This window comes from Staurois parvus, unplaced genomic scaffold (assembly GCF_062004578.1).
Source record: "Staurois parvus isolate SC_StPar_1 unplaced genomic scaffold, SC_StPar_1.0 ptg000734l, whole genome shotgun sequence".
Classification (NCBI taxonomy): domain Eukaryota; kingdom Metazoa; phylum Chordata; class Amphibia; order Anura; family Ranidae; genus Staurois; species Staurois parvus.
The window spans coordinates 1125553-1143057 of record NW_028318530.1 but is presented as its reverse complement, the minus strand read 5'-3'; the positions used below and the strand labels follow the sequence as shown (position 1 = coordinate 1143057).

Below are 17505 nucleotides of genomic sequence, written 5' to 3'. Positions count from 1 at the left end.
TTCCTAACCCCTATTTACTATTACCTGTTGATCCTGCTAGCAGCTCTGTTTTTTTTTTTCCAAGCCCTGCAATGAGGTGACAACTCTGTTTGCTCTGCATTGGGATCAAGCAGCAGCGTTGTTACTTTTTTTAACAGGATAGTCTTCGATGGACAAGTAGTTTTTAATCGACTTTAGAGTTGAACTTCAAGAAGTATGCAAAACATATCCCTGCAGTGCTCCCCTCTTCCTTCACAATGCAATGGAATAAACGTGTAATAATTACCTTAATCCTCAGTCCAGCATGTTCCCTCCATAAGGTGCTTCAGGCTTACTTTCCATGCTCGCATCCTCAAATAGAATAGAGGGTTATGAGCCACTTGCATGTGATGACACCGCCGACACAGCTCAGAATCTCAACCAAAAGAGAACAGCGCTGGAGCAAGGAATAGGGTAAGTAATGTACCTTATCCCTGTACCACTAGTCTAAATGAGCATTTAAACCATGACATGTGCAGGAGCCCCACTGCAAGGGTAGATTTTATCTAATTCTCGGAGCAACAAATACAGTTGTGACCAAAATTATTCAACCCCCACTGAAATTGAGTGTTTTGGCCAGTTTGACATTGCTTTTGATCATTCAGTCATCTTGCTTACATTTACATTAAAGAGGCACTTGTAGGTCAGACAAATATAACATAACAGTTATAATGAAATAACCACAAATGTCTTTTCTGTGCTCACAGCATTATCAGTTTTATTCAACCCCCAAGTGACATTCAATCTTAGTACTTAGTACAGCATCCTTTTACAGTTATAACAGCTTTTAAACGTGAAGCATAGCTTGACACAAGTGTCTTGCAGCGATCTACGGGTATCTTCGCCCATTCTTCATGGGCAAAGGCCTCCAGTTCAGTCACATTCTTAGGCTTGCGCACTGCAACTGCTTTCTTTAAGTCCCACCAGAGGTTCTCAATCGGATTTAAGTCTGGTGACTGCGATGGCCACTCCAAAATGTTCCAGCCTTTCCTCTGCAACCATGCTCTAGTGGACTTGGAGGTATGCTTGGGATCATTGTCCTGTTGAAAGGTCCAACGTCTCCCAAGCCTCAGGTGTGTGACGGACTGCATCACGTTTCCATCCAATATCTCCTGGTACTGAAGAGAATTCATGGTACCTTGCACACGCTGAAGCTTCCCTGTACCTGCAGAAGCAAAACAGCCCCAAAGCATGATTGACCCTCCACCATGCTTCACAGTAGGCAAGGTGTTCTTTTCATCATAGGCCTTGTTCTTCCTCCTCCAAACATAGCGTTGATCCATGGGCCCAAACAGTTCTAATTTTGTTTCATCAGTCCACAGAACACTATCCCACAACTTTTGTGGTTTGTCCACATGGCTTTTGGCATACTGCAGTCGACTCTTCTTATTCTTTGGAGACAGCAAGGGGGTACGCCTGGGAGTTCTGGCACGGAGGCCTTCATTACGCAGTGTGCGTCTTATTGTCTGGGCTGAAACTTCTGTACCCACATCTGACAAATCTTTTCTCAGTTCCTCAGCAGTCACACGGGGACTTCTCTCCACTCTACGCTTCAGGTAGCGCACAGCAGTCGAAGTCAGCATCTTCTTTCTGCCACGACCAGGTAGCGTTTCAACAGTGCCCTTTGCCTTGAATTTGCGAATGATGCTTCCTAAGGTGTCTCTTGGTATGTTTAACATCTTTGCAATCTTCTTATAGCCATTGCCCTTCCTGTGAAGAGAAATCACCTCTTCTCTTGTCTTCCTGGACCATTCTCTTGCCTTCACCATGTTTGTAACCACACCAGTAAATGTCTAGAAGGAGCTGAGTATCACAGTCATTTTAAAGCTGCCTAATTGGTGCTTATTATGCTTGATTGCTGCTCGGTGACATCCACAGGTGTTTTCAATACCTGATGGAAAGCACCTGTATGAACCTCTGTTCTTCAGAGTGGTAGTCTTTAAGGGGTTGAATAATTGTGGCAATGAAGAAACCACATAAGAACCATTTACTACTGTATTACATAAACAATTGATGTCATTTTAGTTGCATTTGGGTAGTTACAACGTCCTTGTAGGATTTGATTCTGAATACAATTCCAAATGTACACTATAGTCCCTAAACCCCTTTACAGCATTGGGGGTTGAATAATTTTGGTCACAACTGTACATCCCAATTCAAGTTAACATTTTTAGGCTGCTGCAGGGATAGGTTTTTTTTTTGTTTTTTTAGAAAAAAGGTTTAAACTGCAGTGTTGTTTATATAGCAAGTGCAAACCCCTATAACTGTCACATTTTATGTATAGCTTGGTCTGCTTGTAAAGGTGGTAAAAAAAACACAGTACCAGACTACTATAGTAGTCCTTTAATTTATTTTCCTGTAAGGTAATCTAATTGTTCATTTGGTCTTGTAGATTCAGCACACAGTCGTCTCTGTCAGATGACATGGAGTAAGTTGCATTATGTGCTTGAAGAGTCTTTGTAACAAAACTATTGCATGTTTTATTCTACATATTATATCATTTCTCATTCTATATAAAACTCACAATTTATATACATTTCCTCTTGATGCTGAGCACTTACCAGTAACTGTACTGAACACCTGGCAGAAGCATGCAACTAATATTTACTTTTTCAGATGACCTTTTACTTTGTGCTATGGGTTCTTCTTACTTGGCTGTTCTTTACCCCAATGCAAAGCTTGACTGATGCATGAATTTTAGAAACCCTGGCTTCATGTGCAAGGCTGAAATCCTACAGTTTCCCTATGAGAATTTAGCAATAGTCCCATTAAGAACAGTGAACAATTTGGCATGCTCCATGTTTCTCTCATGGCAGGTTTCTTTTATATCTGAATAATTGTCATTAATGAAAATTTAATAAATAGGAAACCGTATATTTAAAGAATGGAGCCACTCTCTCTACTGAGAGCAGGTCTCTGGCTTGTGATTTTGATTATATTAGAGGACTGAAGACTTTGGCTCTTCACACGGATAAATTAATTTGCCCTCCAGCTGCTTCAGTGCCACTGCAACAGTAATATTCACAGCTTCCAGATCGGTCACCCATCGGAAGCTCCTTGAGTAACTGCAACTGGACTTAGCCAAATGGAAGGTCTGGAGCTGGCCTGTAACATGGTTTCCAGTACCAGACTCTGCATTTGGTGCTTACCCTTGGTACAGCATTACTCTGGATAAAGAGTGTTCTGGAGGTCCAAGGCAGTGGCAAACCAAATCATAGTTGTTCTGTCCCTGAAGACCTTCTTCATGGAGAAGGGCATATTCCCTTCTGAAGTGGGCGGAGCAGATAATAGCCATCTAGTGGTCTATCTCATATGAAGGTGCATGTAACCTAGTGTGGTGAATCCAGAGCTTTACCACTTTCCCCTATGGGCCCTTCACAGTGCACGCACAGTTTCCCTTCCCCCAGCCTGGGGGTAGTCCCTAGACACCAAGGTTTTGCCTTGGGCATGAAAGGATGGGCAACAAAAGCACCTTAGGACAGGAGCAATGTGTAAGGAGGCCATCTACCTATCCGCCTCCGCTGGACCAACCAGCTTCAGAGGTAACTTCTTGCAGGTCCAAAAGTTTTGGATGAAATTGGCCTGTATTGCTGAAACAAGAAGAATATTTAGCACTGTTAGAAATTAAGGTAGCTTATTTACATATTTCCGGTTTTCCCCTGCATAACTCTTGACATGCGCCAGCTTGTCAGGCTGGGGGGTGTCCTAAGGACACAAATTGGTCCAAAGGAAATGGCTGTCATGGTCATTCGGACTTCCCAAAAGCACCCTAGACCAGGAGCAGTGTGAAAGAAGGCCATCCATCTATCCTCCCCCACTGGACTAACCAGCTTCAAGAGGTGACTGACAAGGGTTCAGTCAGACAATGCCACACAAAGCTGTTGAGAAGCGAACATAATTTGTGCCCATCTGGGATATTCCCTTGGCCGACCTTACTCACAAGGTAGTTTTTTCATGTGGTTATTACGTCAGTGAGACAGGTCGCAGCATTGGCAGCCTTATCCTTCATCCTTTGTGTTTTTCATAAAGACAAGGTGGTCTTGTGGCCATGAGCCTCATTTCTCCCTAAGGTTGTTTCCGTCTGTCACCTTAAGCACCATCTTCCTTCTTTCTTTGTCCTGCCCCAAAGCACCCCAGATATCTTAATACACTGTTTTGATATTATATATGCAATCAGAGTTTATCTCTTGACTACTGCATCCATCCAAACCTCGGAGTCTCTGTATGTCTTGTCCGTAAGTTCCCACAAAGGCTGTCATGCATCTTGTTTCACGATCTCTCGATAACTGGAATGGGAGGTTCAGTAAGGCTTATGCCTTGAAGGATAGGAATCCTCCTTTCCATGTTAAGGCTCACTTGGCTCATTCAATCAGTGCTCTTTGGGCTCTTCAGCACCAGATGTCTGTTTTTGCAGGTTTGCAAAGCCGCCCCCTGATCTTGTATTCACTTGTTTGTAAAGTTTATCAAGTGAATATAAAGGCTTCTGATGCCATCTTCAGCTGTGAGGTGCTTCAAGAGGGTCTTTGAGTTGGGAACCTGGTTCCCTTGTTTTGGGCCTGCTGGCTTTGTTTGCTGTGTTGCCTGAACCTCAGTTGTATTGTTTGAGGATGTCCCATGGTCAGCTGATTAAAGAACCTGTGTTCTGTTCTGTACTATTAAGAATTTAGGATTTTTGACTTGCCTGTAAAATCCTTTTCTTTGAGTACAGTAGACAACACAGGCCACCCCTCCCCTATATCCTGGCAATTTCCTTTTCTTGCTTAAGAAAAACTGAAAATTGCTTGGAGCCAGAAGGGTTTTTCGGACTATCCTAACAGCTTTGTTTACCACTGTATTCACCTGAAGATGGCAGCATATACAGTGGGGCAAAAAAGTATTTAGTCAGCCACCAATTGTGCAAGTTCTCCCACTTACAAAGATGAGAGAGGCCTGTAATTGGCATCATAGGTAGACCTCAACTATGAGAGACAAAATGAGAAAAAAAATCCAGACAATCACATTGGCACATTTGGAATCACATTTGGAAAGCGTTTATTTGCAAATTATGGTGGAAAATAAGTATTTGGTCAATATCAAAAGTTCATCTCAATACTTTGTTATATATCCTTTGTTGGCAATGACAGAGGTCAAACATTTCCTGTAAGTCTTCACAAGGTTGGCACACACTGTTGCTGGTATGTTGGCCCATTCCTCCATGCAGATCTCCTCTAGAGCAGTGATGTTTTGGGGCTGTCGCTGGGCAACACAGACTTTCAACTCCCTCCAAAGGTTTTCTATGGGGTTGAGATCTGGGGACTGGCTAGGCCACTCCAGGACCTTGAAATGCTTCTTACGAAGCCACTCCTTCATTGCCTGGGCGGTATGTTTGGGATCATTGTCATGTTGGAAGACCCAGCCACGTTTCATCTTCAATTCCCTTGCTGATGGAAGGAGGTTTGCACTCAAAATCTCACGATACATAGCCCCATTCATTCTGTCCTGTACATGGATCAGTCGTCCTGGTCCCTTTGTGGAGAAACAGCCCCAAAGCATGATGTTGCCACCCCCATGCTTCACAGTAGGTATGGTGTTCTTTGGATGCAACTCGGCATTCTCTCTCCTCCAAACACGACGAGTTGTGTTTCTACCAAACCGTTCTATTTCGGTAGAAGTTCTATTCATAGAAGTTGTTATACTATAGCTTCTATGAATGAAATGCAATGCATGAATGGAGGATCACATCTAATTTATAGAACCTATAGTATAGCTTCTGTGAATGGGGGGGGGGGATGAAAAGGTTTGCATAATCGGCACTCTTAAGTACCTGTCACACAGTGTTGCCAACCTCCCTCAGCATTTTTTTTTACTGACAAAACATGGAAACTCTGACAATACCCATAACAAGTAATTTGACTGGTCTATGCTTACAAAAGTAGACACAGCATGACAAATTATGAACTTCTGATTTGTATTGACAGATGTAAAAATCACTGATTTTTACAAACTGTTCATAAATTTACAGTTGACAAATGTGCTGTCACAGGTCAGTCAGCTTTATTAACCTCCATCGCACTAAAAGATTAAGAGAGGGGAGTGATAGTTAGAGGAGGAAGATTTCAGCGCAAGGGGCTCCTCCCATTGACTGTAAGTAATGTCCCTTATGCTGATATTTTGTTTTTTCATTTGTGGCATTTGTAACTAAACTTAGGCTTTGTTGGCTGACCTTTAATCTCCTTTTTGGAAAGTGAGCTTGGAGTTTTGAGATATAAATTTGGAAGCGCCCACTACAGCGATGCCCCTATGGTTCCAGGGGCATAATGAGCATTTTAGGTGACTGGGACTGTTTTCCTTGCGTGCTAAGCAGGGTGTAGTGTATAGTACTCCTCTGGTTTGTTTAAAGTTTAGATAACTGGATAAATAGATGTGCTTACGCAAGATGCATGTTTCTGTATCTGATGTTATTGTATTGGATGTTCCATGTATCCACTCTCTTGTCATCGAACAAGATTTTGACCTTTGAGGTCTCTCTCTCTCTCTCTCTCTCTCTCTCTCTCTCTCTCTCTCTCTCTCTCTCTATCTATATATATATATATATATATATATATATATATATATATATATATATATATATACACAGTGGGGCAAAAAATTATTTAGTCAGCCACCAATTGTGCAAGTTCTCCCACTTAAAAAGATGAGAGAGGCCTGTAATTGGCATCATAGGTAGACCTCAACTATGAGAGACAAAATGAGAAAAAAAAATCCAGACAATCACATTGGCTGATTTGGAAAAAATGTATTTGCAAATTATGGTGGAAAATAAGTATTTGGTCAATATCAAAAGTTCATCTCAATACTTTGTTATATATCCTTTGTTGGCAATGACAGAGGTCAAACGTTTCCTGTAAGTCTTCACAAGGTTGGCACACACTGTTGCTGGTATGTTGGCCCATTCCTCCATGCAGATCTCCTCTAGAGCAGTGATGTTTTGGGGCTGTTGCTGGGCAACACGGACTTTCAACTCCCTCCAAAGGTTTTCTATGGGGTTGAGATCTGGAGACTGGCTAGGCCACTTCAAGACCTTGAAATGCTTCTTACGAAGCCACTCCTTCATTGCCTGGGCGGTATGTTTGGGATCATTGTCATGTTGGAAGACCCAGCCACGTTTCATCTTCAATGCCCTTGCTGATGGAAGGAGGTTTGCACTCAAAATCTCACGATACATGGCCCCATTCATTCTGTCCTGTACATGGATCAGTCGTCCTGGTCTCTTTGTGGAGAAACAGCCCCAAAGCATGATGTTGCCACCCCCATGCTTCACAGTAGTTATGGTGTTCTTTGGATGCAACTCAGCATTCTCTCTCCTCCAAACATGACGAGTTGTGTTTCTACCAAACAGTTCTATTTTGGTTTCATCTGACCATATCACATTCTCCCAATCCTCTTCTGGATCATGCAAATGCTCTCTAGCAAACTTCAGACGGGCCTGGACATGTACTGGCTTAAGCAGGGGGACACGTCTGGCACTGCAGGATCTGAGTCCCTGGCGGTGTAGTGTGTTACTGATGGTAGTCTTTGTTACGTTGGTCCCACCTCTCTGCAGGTCATTCACTAGGTCCCCCCGTGTGGTCCTGGGATTTTTGCTCACCGTTCTTGTGATCATTTTGACCCCACGGGGTGAGATCTTGCGTGGAGCCCCAGATCGAGGGAGATTATCAGTGGTCTTGTATGTCTTCCATTGTCTAATTATTGCTCCCACAGTTGATTTGTTCACACCAAGCTGCTTGATTATTGCAGATTCAGTCTTCCCAGCCTGGTGCAGATCTACAATTTTGTTTCTGGTGTCCTTCTGCAGCTCTTTGGTCTTCACCATAGTGGAGTTTGGAGTGTGACTGTTTGAGGTTGTGGACAGGTGTCTTTTATACTGATAACAAGTTCAAACAGGTTCCATTGATACAGGTAATGAGTGCAGGACAGAGGAGCCTCTTAAAGAAGAAGGTACAGGTCTGTGAGAGCCAGAAATCTTGCTTGTTTGTAGGTGACCAAATACTCATTTTCCACCATAATTTGCAAACAAATTCTTTCCAAATCAGCCAATGCAATTGTCTGGATTTTTTTTCTCATGTTGTCTCTCATAGTTGAGGTCTACCTATGATGCCAATTACAGGCCTCTCTCATCTTTTTAAGTGGGAGAACTTGCAAAATTGGTGGCTGACTAAATACTTTTTTGCCCCACTGTAACTCATGGTCAAAATTCAAAGGAGCCTGTGTCCAGTACTGTACTCCAAGAAAAGCTAATGCTAAAAGAAAATACTAATGCCTGAAAATATATTATATTCAGGCCTAAAGTTTTCATCTGGCAAATATGAATGTATTTACATTTCCAACCATTCAGTGGAATTCTAGCTCCTTCTCATACATTTATGTTTCATGACTGCTCTGTTTTCCAAAACCAGCTGGTTACTGAGCAAAGTAGCTCAAGCTGAAACTTACTCACATATTGAATGAGGTGTAGAGGTGAGTTATCCTCTTTCCTCCTTCCTCCTCTCTAAAGCTTTTGTTCAGTAAATTTAATGGAGTTTCCATCAGAGACCATTGGTATGCCTTGTATTAAATCATAAATAAAATATACGGGCAGCACAGTGGCTAAATGGTTAGCACTTCCGCCTGGCAGTACTAGGGTAGTTGGTTCAAATCCCAACTAGGCACCACCTGCCTGGAGTTTGCATGTTCTCCCTGTGCCTGCGTGGGTTTCTCCTCTGGGTACTCCGGTTTCCTCACATTCCAAAGACATGCTGGTAGGTTAATTGGCTCCTGTCTAAATTGGCCCTAGTAAGTGTATGTATAAATGTGAGTTAGGGACCTTAGATTGTACGCCCCTTGAGGGTTAGGGACTGATGTGAATGTACAATATATATGTAAAGCGTTGCAAAAATTGACAGCTCTATATAAGTACCTGAAATAAATAAAAATAAATATACATTTCTATATACTGTAAATAGTAAAAGTCTTCTGAACACAAACAAATTCAAAGAAAATATGGCTGGTGTAGTTTTTTCTAATATGAACAGTTCAATTTATTATTGACACTCTAGGTGCCTGTAGGTAGTTTGTTTTTTTTCCTCCATTTTTGTACAGTGCCACTGGAGCCCTGAAATCCAACACACTCCCAACTTGATCCAGGGGTTTTTTGCTCATTAGCATAAACAACCTTTCTGTTTAGAATTGAGATGTGAGATTCTTCCCAAAATCCTGGGCACTATATTATCTAAGCACCAGTTTCTTCTAGACAGTTGAGCCAGTGGACTGCCCCCTCTTTCATCTCATGGCTTACGACTGGCTTGCCATTGTGGCGAGTGATTTCATCAACTGGTAGCGAGGTGAGGAATATTGAAGTGGTCAAGCCAAAATGCCATCTTCGGAGATAAAAGATGGTAACTGCATAAAAGAGCCCTTCAGGCTACAGGGCTATCTGGCCACTGTAGGAGAAAACTGAAAATGTGTGCGAGGCACTTGAAGGTTCCTGAAGAAAAATCAGTGGTGGTTTAGGAAGGTTTGTTTTAAGTCTCAGTAATGGAACTCAGGGAAAGGATGGGGAGGGGGCGTGAAGTTACTATGTACTTTGGGCAGATGTGGGATCTCAGTGTTGACGCGATCCTCCCCTTCATAGTCTCTTCATTAAATATTTGGACAACCTCATAAAATGGGATGGCAATTTATATACACAGATTGAATGTGCTTTTTATGCTTCAAGGAATTTAGCTGTGCTGCTAATTTGTGACCTGTTTGATGTACAGGAAATTAGAGATTGTATGCAGTTTAAAGGGGATGATGATGAGAAAGTACACTGTTCTTCACAGCAATCATTTTTGTTTTCTTGATGAAAAGGAGATGATTAAAGAAACACAGTGGTGGATGGGTGGTGTTCTAAGCCACATCTCTTAATTTAAAGTGGACCTTTCCCCTTTTTACTAAAATTAAAATTTGCATGCAGCTCTGCAACCCAGAAAATCCCCAAAACTGCATGCATGCATGGCTCTCCTGAGCTAGCAGATTATGAAAATTCCTATACCCTCATCTTATATCTGAGCCAGATTGTAAGCTCATAAGAGTAGGGCCCTCTTACCCCTCGTACGTTGTTTGTTGTTGTACTGTGCCATGTATTGTCCCCCCTATTGTACAGCGCTGAGCAAACCCTTTGGCGCTATATAAACTCGTAGTAATAATAATAATAATAATAATGCTTAGGCACCTGATCCAAGGTAACAGATTCCTATAATGTTTTGTTGTACATGTTAGCAATTTTCCACTCTAGTGTATCTTTGATAGAGTGCTTGTACCAAAAACTGTCAGTTGCATGGTCATTTAATTTTTTTTTCTTAAAATTATTATAGTTCTAAAACAATTCAGCTATTTTAGGGTGATTTGAATTCATGCTTTGTTGCTATGATTTTATACCTCATACTGCTCAAAATCAGACCCTAGAGGTAACTTTTTATAATTTTTTTTTATACATTACAATTTGTAAATGTTTCTCCAATTCTGAAACTCTGGGGCAAAAGCACATCGGCACTGCGTAGGCACCACCCTATGACCGCTTGATCTGCTTGTGCTTGCATTTTGCGGTCTTAGTCGGCAGGCAAGCTTTCCTTTTCTCCAGATTTTCAACTGCAACATTATTGGGTCTGCCTGTGAAGTGTGGCTGTTGAGTTGGCACCTGTGCAGTTGAAGAGCAGGTGAAAAGAAAAGCTCTTTCCAAGAGGGATTTCCATACATGAGCAAATGGAGTCACACCCTAGGGTTGACGCCTATGCATTTCATCAGTTATGTTGGTATGCCCAACAAAACAGGGACTGTCTCCTACAAACCTAGAGAAATAGTGACCCTAGTGAGACTGATTTGAAGAAGACTGGGACCCCAGCAGGGTTTTTTTTTACCCTTAAGCCTCAGGCACACTGAACGTTAAAAGTACTGCTTTTAGGGGCAACTGGTGAGGTTTTTTTCTGCTTCTAAATGCCCCTCCATGTTAGGCATATAGGGACAGGGGTATTTAGAGGCAACAAAAAAAGCCACTGCCAGCACTTCCAGGATCAGTAGTGTTTCGGCAAAAGAAGCTCTTGGCGCATGTAAATGAGTGTTACTGCTAGGTGTGTGTAACGTTTGAACATTAATTCATTTCAATGGCCAGAGCAAATTAGTATTCTGGCCAATTAAATGAATTCACGCCCAAGGACTTAACAAACCTAAACACGCGTTGGTTTTTTCTGCCCAAAAGCTGCTGCCAGGAGAAAAGGTATTTAGGAGAGCAAGGCAAACGACCTATGTGCTGAGAGAATTCGTTTTCTGGCATCATATATATTAGTTTATCCTAGAATTTTTCTTACTAAAATTTTAATATCTTATACTTACCCTACATCTTTCCTGCATTTTTGCATTAAATCTTCTCTCTGCCTTGTTCATCTGTTTCATTTGTTTAATTTTAAATTACTGCTTGTTCAGTTTATATGACTGCTTAATAATATTACTGTATGGATGTACATGCTAAGAATGTAATGAAAGCTTTGTGGAACAAAAAAAAATTTCAGTACTTTGGTCATTGACAGAAATTTGAACGTTTCTCACTCCTTTCTGAAAAAAAAATTCAGGAGATTTAAAAATTAGCTCCAAGTATTCTCTAAATTAATAAAATGCCAGCTAATAAAGGATTTAATGCCGGTTTTGTCTAGAGGGTAATATAACAGAGAAATAACTTCCTTAATCCATGGTCCCATTCTGGTCCAGAACAGAGAAATTGCTACCTTAATCCATAGTCCCAATCTAGTCCTTTTCTCTCCAGTGCCGGATCATGGTCGGGCATTCCTACGTTATCATGTATAATGAATGACCAGCGGAGGCCAGTTGTCCTGCATTGTATGTTACGATGTCGACAAGAATGGTGACAACAAGCCCGGTGAGAGACTGGCAACAAGAATGCTTTGAAGGGATGGGTTGTCACATTTGGACCTAGTGAGGAGGAACACCTTGTGACCCTGGATAAAGTGCAGTCATACTTTTTTTTTTTTTTATTATCCTCTTTAAAAAACAAACATTAAATGCTTTTGTAAGGGGAGAAAGGCATATTTTAACAATTTTGTGAATGCTCCGAATTAACTGTATGTATCTGTTACCCTTACAAAGTCAAATATTATGATGCATGACCAGGGGCGGACTGACAACTCATGGGGCCCCCGGGCAATAGGGGATCATGGGGCCCCTGTGTCCTTGCCCAAACTCAAAAAAGCCTATGAAAAAGGTACCAGGGGCATCTCATGGGGCCCCCTACTGACCCCGGGCCCTCGGGCAGTGCCCGAGTTTCCAAATGGTCAGTCCACCCCTGTGCATGACCTCATTCTACTTACCTGATGCTGCCTACAGTGGCAGAATCTGTCAGTCTTGTCTGCAAGAATAAGCATGTGTGATTGTTTAATGCAATGTGAAATTGTGCCAGCGGAAGGATATTTATGTAGGGATGTGTCTCTCTGAATGCTGGGGCAGGGAAAAGCCAAATTACTCCTTGTTACTTTTCGGTAGAGATTTTAACCTGAAGCCTTTGCCATGTCTGCAGTTATTTAATTAGTACAATCTTGAAGGAGCAGCTAAGTTACTGCAGGAGTTCTGTATTTGGCATGATTGCTCTTTCTCTGTTTACAGTTTCTTTAATTAATATCATATGCATTTGTTAGTACATGACGCTACTGTAAATGGCTATGGCATAGAAATAATTCTATCTATCTATCTATCTATCTATCTATCTATCTATCTATCTATCTATCTATCTATCCCCATGTGAACATTTTAGCCCCTGTACAGGTGCATCTCAATAAATTTGAATATCATCAAAAAGTTTATTTCAGTAATTCTATTTAAAAAGTGAAACTTGTATATTATATAGATTCATTTACACACAGAGCGATGTATTTCAAGAATTTCTTTCTTTGGATTTTGATGATTGTGGCTTACAGCTAGTGAAAACCCAAACTTCAGTATCTCAAAAAATTTGAATATTACATACGACCAATAAAAAGAGGATTTTTAATACAGAAATGTTGGCTTACTGAAAATGTCTGTATATAGTATAGTATGCACTAAATACTTGGTCAGGGCTCCTTTTGCATGAATTACTGCCGCAATGTGGCGTGGCATGGAGGCAATCAGCCTGTGGCACTGCTTAGGTGTTATGGAAGCCCAGCTTGCTGTCATAGAGGCCTTCAGCTCATCTGCATTGTTGGGTCTGGTTTCTCTCATCTTCCTCTTGACAATACCCCACAAATTCTGTATGGCGTTTAGGTCAGGCAAGTTTGCTAGCCAATAAAGCACAGTGATACCAGGATCATTAAACTAGGTATTGGTACTTTTGGCAGTGTGGGCAGGTGTCAAGTCCTGCTGGAAAAATGAAATCAGCTTCTCCATAAAGCTGGTCAGCAGAGCATGAAGTGCTCTGAAGGCTGCAGTTATCCCTGTTGCTTGTGCACCTTTTTCTTCCACACTTTCATTCCACTCAACTTTCCATTAATATGCTTGGATACAGCACTCTGAACAGCGAGCTTCTTTAGCAATGACCTTTTGTGACTTACCCTCCTTGTGGAGGGTGTCAATGACTGTCTTGCGGACAACTGTCAAGTCAGCAGTCCTCCCCGTGATTGCGTAACCTACTAAACCAGACTGAGAAACCATTAAAGGCTCAGGAAACCTTTACAGGTGTTTTGAGTTAATTAGCTGATTAGAGTGTGACACCATGAGTTTATGATATTGAACTTTTTCACAGTATTCTAATTTTCTGAGATACTGAATTTTGGGTTTTCACTAGCTGTAAGCTGTAATCATCAAAATTAAAAGAAAGAAATGCTTGAAATATATCTATGTGTGTAATAAATCTATATACAGTCATGGCCGAAATTGTTGGCACCCTTGATATTTTTCCTGAAAATCAAGTATTTCACACAAAAAAGGTATTGCATTAACACATGTTTTGCTATACACATGTTTATTCCCTTTGTATGTATTGGAACAAATATAAAACAGAGGCAGAAAAGCAAATATGACATAATGTCACACAAAACCCCAAAAATGGGCTGGACAAAAGTATTGGCACCCTTAACTTAATATTTGGTTGCACACCCTTTGGAAAACATAACTGAAATCAGTCGCTTCCTATAACCATCAATAAGCTTCTGACACCTCTCACCCGGAATTTTGGACCACTCTTCCTTTGCAAACAGCTCCAGGTCTCTCTTATTGGAAGGACACCTTTTCCCAACAGCAATTTTAAGATCTCTCCACAGGTGTTCAATGGGATTTAGATCTGGGCTCATTGCTGGCCACTTCAGAACTCTCCAGCGCTTCTTTGCCATCCATTTCTGAGTGCTTTTTGACGTATGTTTGGGGTCATTGTCCTGCTGGAAGACCCAGGATCTTGGACGCAAACCCAGCTTTCTGACACTGGGCCCTACAGTGCGACCCAAAATCCTTTGGTAATCCTCAGATTTCATGATGCCTTGCACACAGTCAAGGCACCCAGTGCCAGAGGCAGCAAAACAACCCCAAAACATCATTGAACCTCCACCATATTTTACCGTAGGTACTGTGTTTTGTTCTTTGTAGGCCTCATTCCGTTTTCGGTAAACAGTAGAATGATGTGCTTTACCGAAAAGCTCTATCTTGGTCTCATCTGTCCACAAGACGTTTTCCCAGAAGGCTTTTGGCTTACTCAAGTACATTTTGGCAAACTGTAGTCTTGCTTTTTTATGTCTCTGTGTCAGCAGTGGGGTCCTCCTGGGTCTCCTGCCATAGCGTTTCATTTCATTTAAATGTCGACGGATAGTTCGCGCTGACACTGATGCTCCCTGAGCCTGCAGGACAGCTTGAATGTCTTTGGAACATGTTTGGGGCTGCTTATCCACCATCCGGACTATTCTGCGTTGCAATCTTTCATCAATTTTCCTCATCCGTCCACGACCAGGGAGATTAGCTACAGTGCCATGGGTTGCAAACTTCTTGATAATGTTGCGCACTGTGGACAAAGGCAAATCTAGTTCTCTGGAGATGGACTTGTAACCTTGAGATTGTTGATATTTTGCCACAATTTTGGTTCTCAGGTCCTCAGACAGTTCTCGTCTCCTCTTTCTGTTGTCCATGCTTAGTGTGGCACAGACAGACACACAATGCAAAGGTTAAGTGAACGTCTCTCCTTTTTATCTGCTTTCAGGTGTGATTTCTATATTGCCCACACCTGTTACTTGCCCCAGGTGAGTTTACAGGAGCATCACATGCTTGTAACATTCTTATTTATCCGCAGTTGTGAAAGGGTGCCAATACTTTTGTCCAGCCCATTTTTGGAGGTTTGTGTGACATTATGTCGAATTTGCTTTCTTTCCTCCCTTTTTTTGTTTTGTCCCAATACACACAAAGGGAATAAACATGTGTATAGCAAAACATGTGTTAATGCAATACGTTTCGTGAGAAATACATGATTTCCTGGAGAAATATCAAGGGTGCCAACAATTTCGGCCATGACTGTATGTTTCACTTTTTGAATTGAATTACTGAAATAAATTAACTTTTTGATGATTTTATAATTTATTGAGATGCACCTGTATATGTACATGTATAATGAAATAAAACCTGAGTTACAGGTCTTTTGTGAATAATAATATATGTAACATGAGAAAAACACATGCATGTATTTATGAGCTCTTCTGATAAAAATGCATTCTTTGCAAAATGTCTCCTCCAGCCGGGAAAATATGGAATTGTAGCTTTATGGTATTCTACTAAATGAGTGTATGGAGTGCCATCTTGTGGTCATTTTCCAGATTACTTTTGATCAAAATGATAATAACCCTGATGTATTTTTTTGTATTCTACAGGAGTGTGAGCATGTGTGACATGAGATATGAAGATGAGGGAAGTATGCTGCCCCACAGCAGAGCTCACCATGAACACTTGCAGTTTGTCAATGACCTGCTCAAGGAGGAGGATGATACCTGGCAGGATGTAGGTAGTTCCATGGTTCCAGCTAATGGCCAAAAAGTGTAATATCTTGGAAGGAAAGTGTTGGTGTGTGTGTGTATAGCAAGGGAAAGTACAGGACGAGGGACCATTGAGGTGACCCCCCCCTCCCCGTCAGTACACACAAATCACTCCCATCAGTAAAATTTGCACTCCACTCCATACACACATGCCTCAGTTCACAGGATCTGTACTACCAGTGAGATCTGCACTCACGGCTCACTACTTGATACCAAATGTCACCCATGAAATGCATATTTTCTTCTCTCTTACACACAATGCTTTGTTCCGTGCTTTTTGTCCAGCTTTGGATTAGACATGCTACACACACCCAAAAAAATGAATCGGTGTGCCCAACCCCTCCTTCTCTCTCTTAGCTCTCCAGCACCAGATATTAGCAGAACACCCTCTTCAGTGTTAAGAAGAGTTATGATGAAGCAATGTTGTTATTGCGTCATTGTAACTTCTCTGGTATATTAATACCAGATCAAAGGAAAGATGTTTGATCTGCATATGGTTTCAGTTAAAACAGCTTTGCAAGTAAAAATAACCAAACTGTGTTGCTATTTAACTCCTTAGCAACCCATAGTTAATCCCAATAAGCCCCAATTAACTCCTATCTCCTCTTCTCTCCTTAGCTATTATTTTGTGGCTGACTTTTGTTTGTGTTTTGTTTTTATTTTTAATTATTATTCAAATATATTAATAGTAAAAAGATCCAGTCCAAGCATGTAGGCCCTTTACAAAATAATCTAGAATGGGTGACTGGGGACAAAGAGAAGGCAAATTTATTAAATGCCTTCTTCAACTCCTACAAAAGGAGCTCTTGTCCATAATGGGCATTGGTATTGACACAGCTCTAGATGATCCACATTGGCTCACAACTGAGATGATCTAAAAATATTTAGACAGAATAAAGGTGAATAAAGCACCTGGACCGGATGGAATACACCCATTGGTCCTTAAAGAATTGAGCTCTGTCATTTCAAAATCATTGTTTCTAATTTTTAGGGACTCTTTAATGACTGGCACCGTACCACTAGATTGGCATAAGGCCAATGTGGTGCCAATATTTAAAAAGGGATCAAAATCTTTGCCAAGTAATTATAGACCTGTTAGTTTAACTTCTATAGTTTGCAATATACTGGAGAGTTTAATAAAAGACCATGTAGATGAGTTCTTGCTGGAAAAAATGTTAAGCAACAGACAGCATGGATTCATGAAATTCAGAAGTTTTCAAACAAATCAGATTTCTTTTTATGAGGAGGTGAGCAAAACCTTGGACAGAGGGGTGGCGGTGGACGTGGTATACTTGAATGTTGCAAAAGCATTTGACACAGTTCCCCACACAAGGCTAATGTGTAAGGCTACAGGCTTGGAAAAATCTGCATGTAAATGGATAGAAAACTGGCTAAAAGATCGTATTCAGAGAGTAGTGGTTAATGATTCATACTCTGAATG

At 41.2% G+C, this 17505-nt stretch overlaps 1 protein-coding gene across 7 annotated transcripts in view; it reads left to right on the top strand.

Moving 5' to 3' along the window:
* Positions 1–17505, top strand: part of LIMCH1 (LIM and calponin homology domains 1) — a 370228-nt gene that overhangs the window by 295888 nt on the left and 56835 nt on the right. For all 7 annotated transcript variants that reach the window (XM_089654009.1, XM_089654005.1, XM_089654006.1 and 4 more), the window contains 2 exons: positions 2411–2446; positions 15903–16029. In XM_089654009.1, the coding sequence (XP_089510135.1) occupies positions 2411–2446; positions 15903–16029 (163 nt within the window). The remainder of the gene's footprint in view (positions 1–2410; positions 2447–15902; positions 16030–17505) is intronic.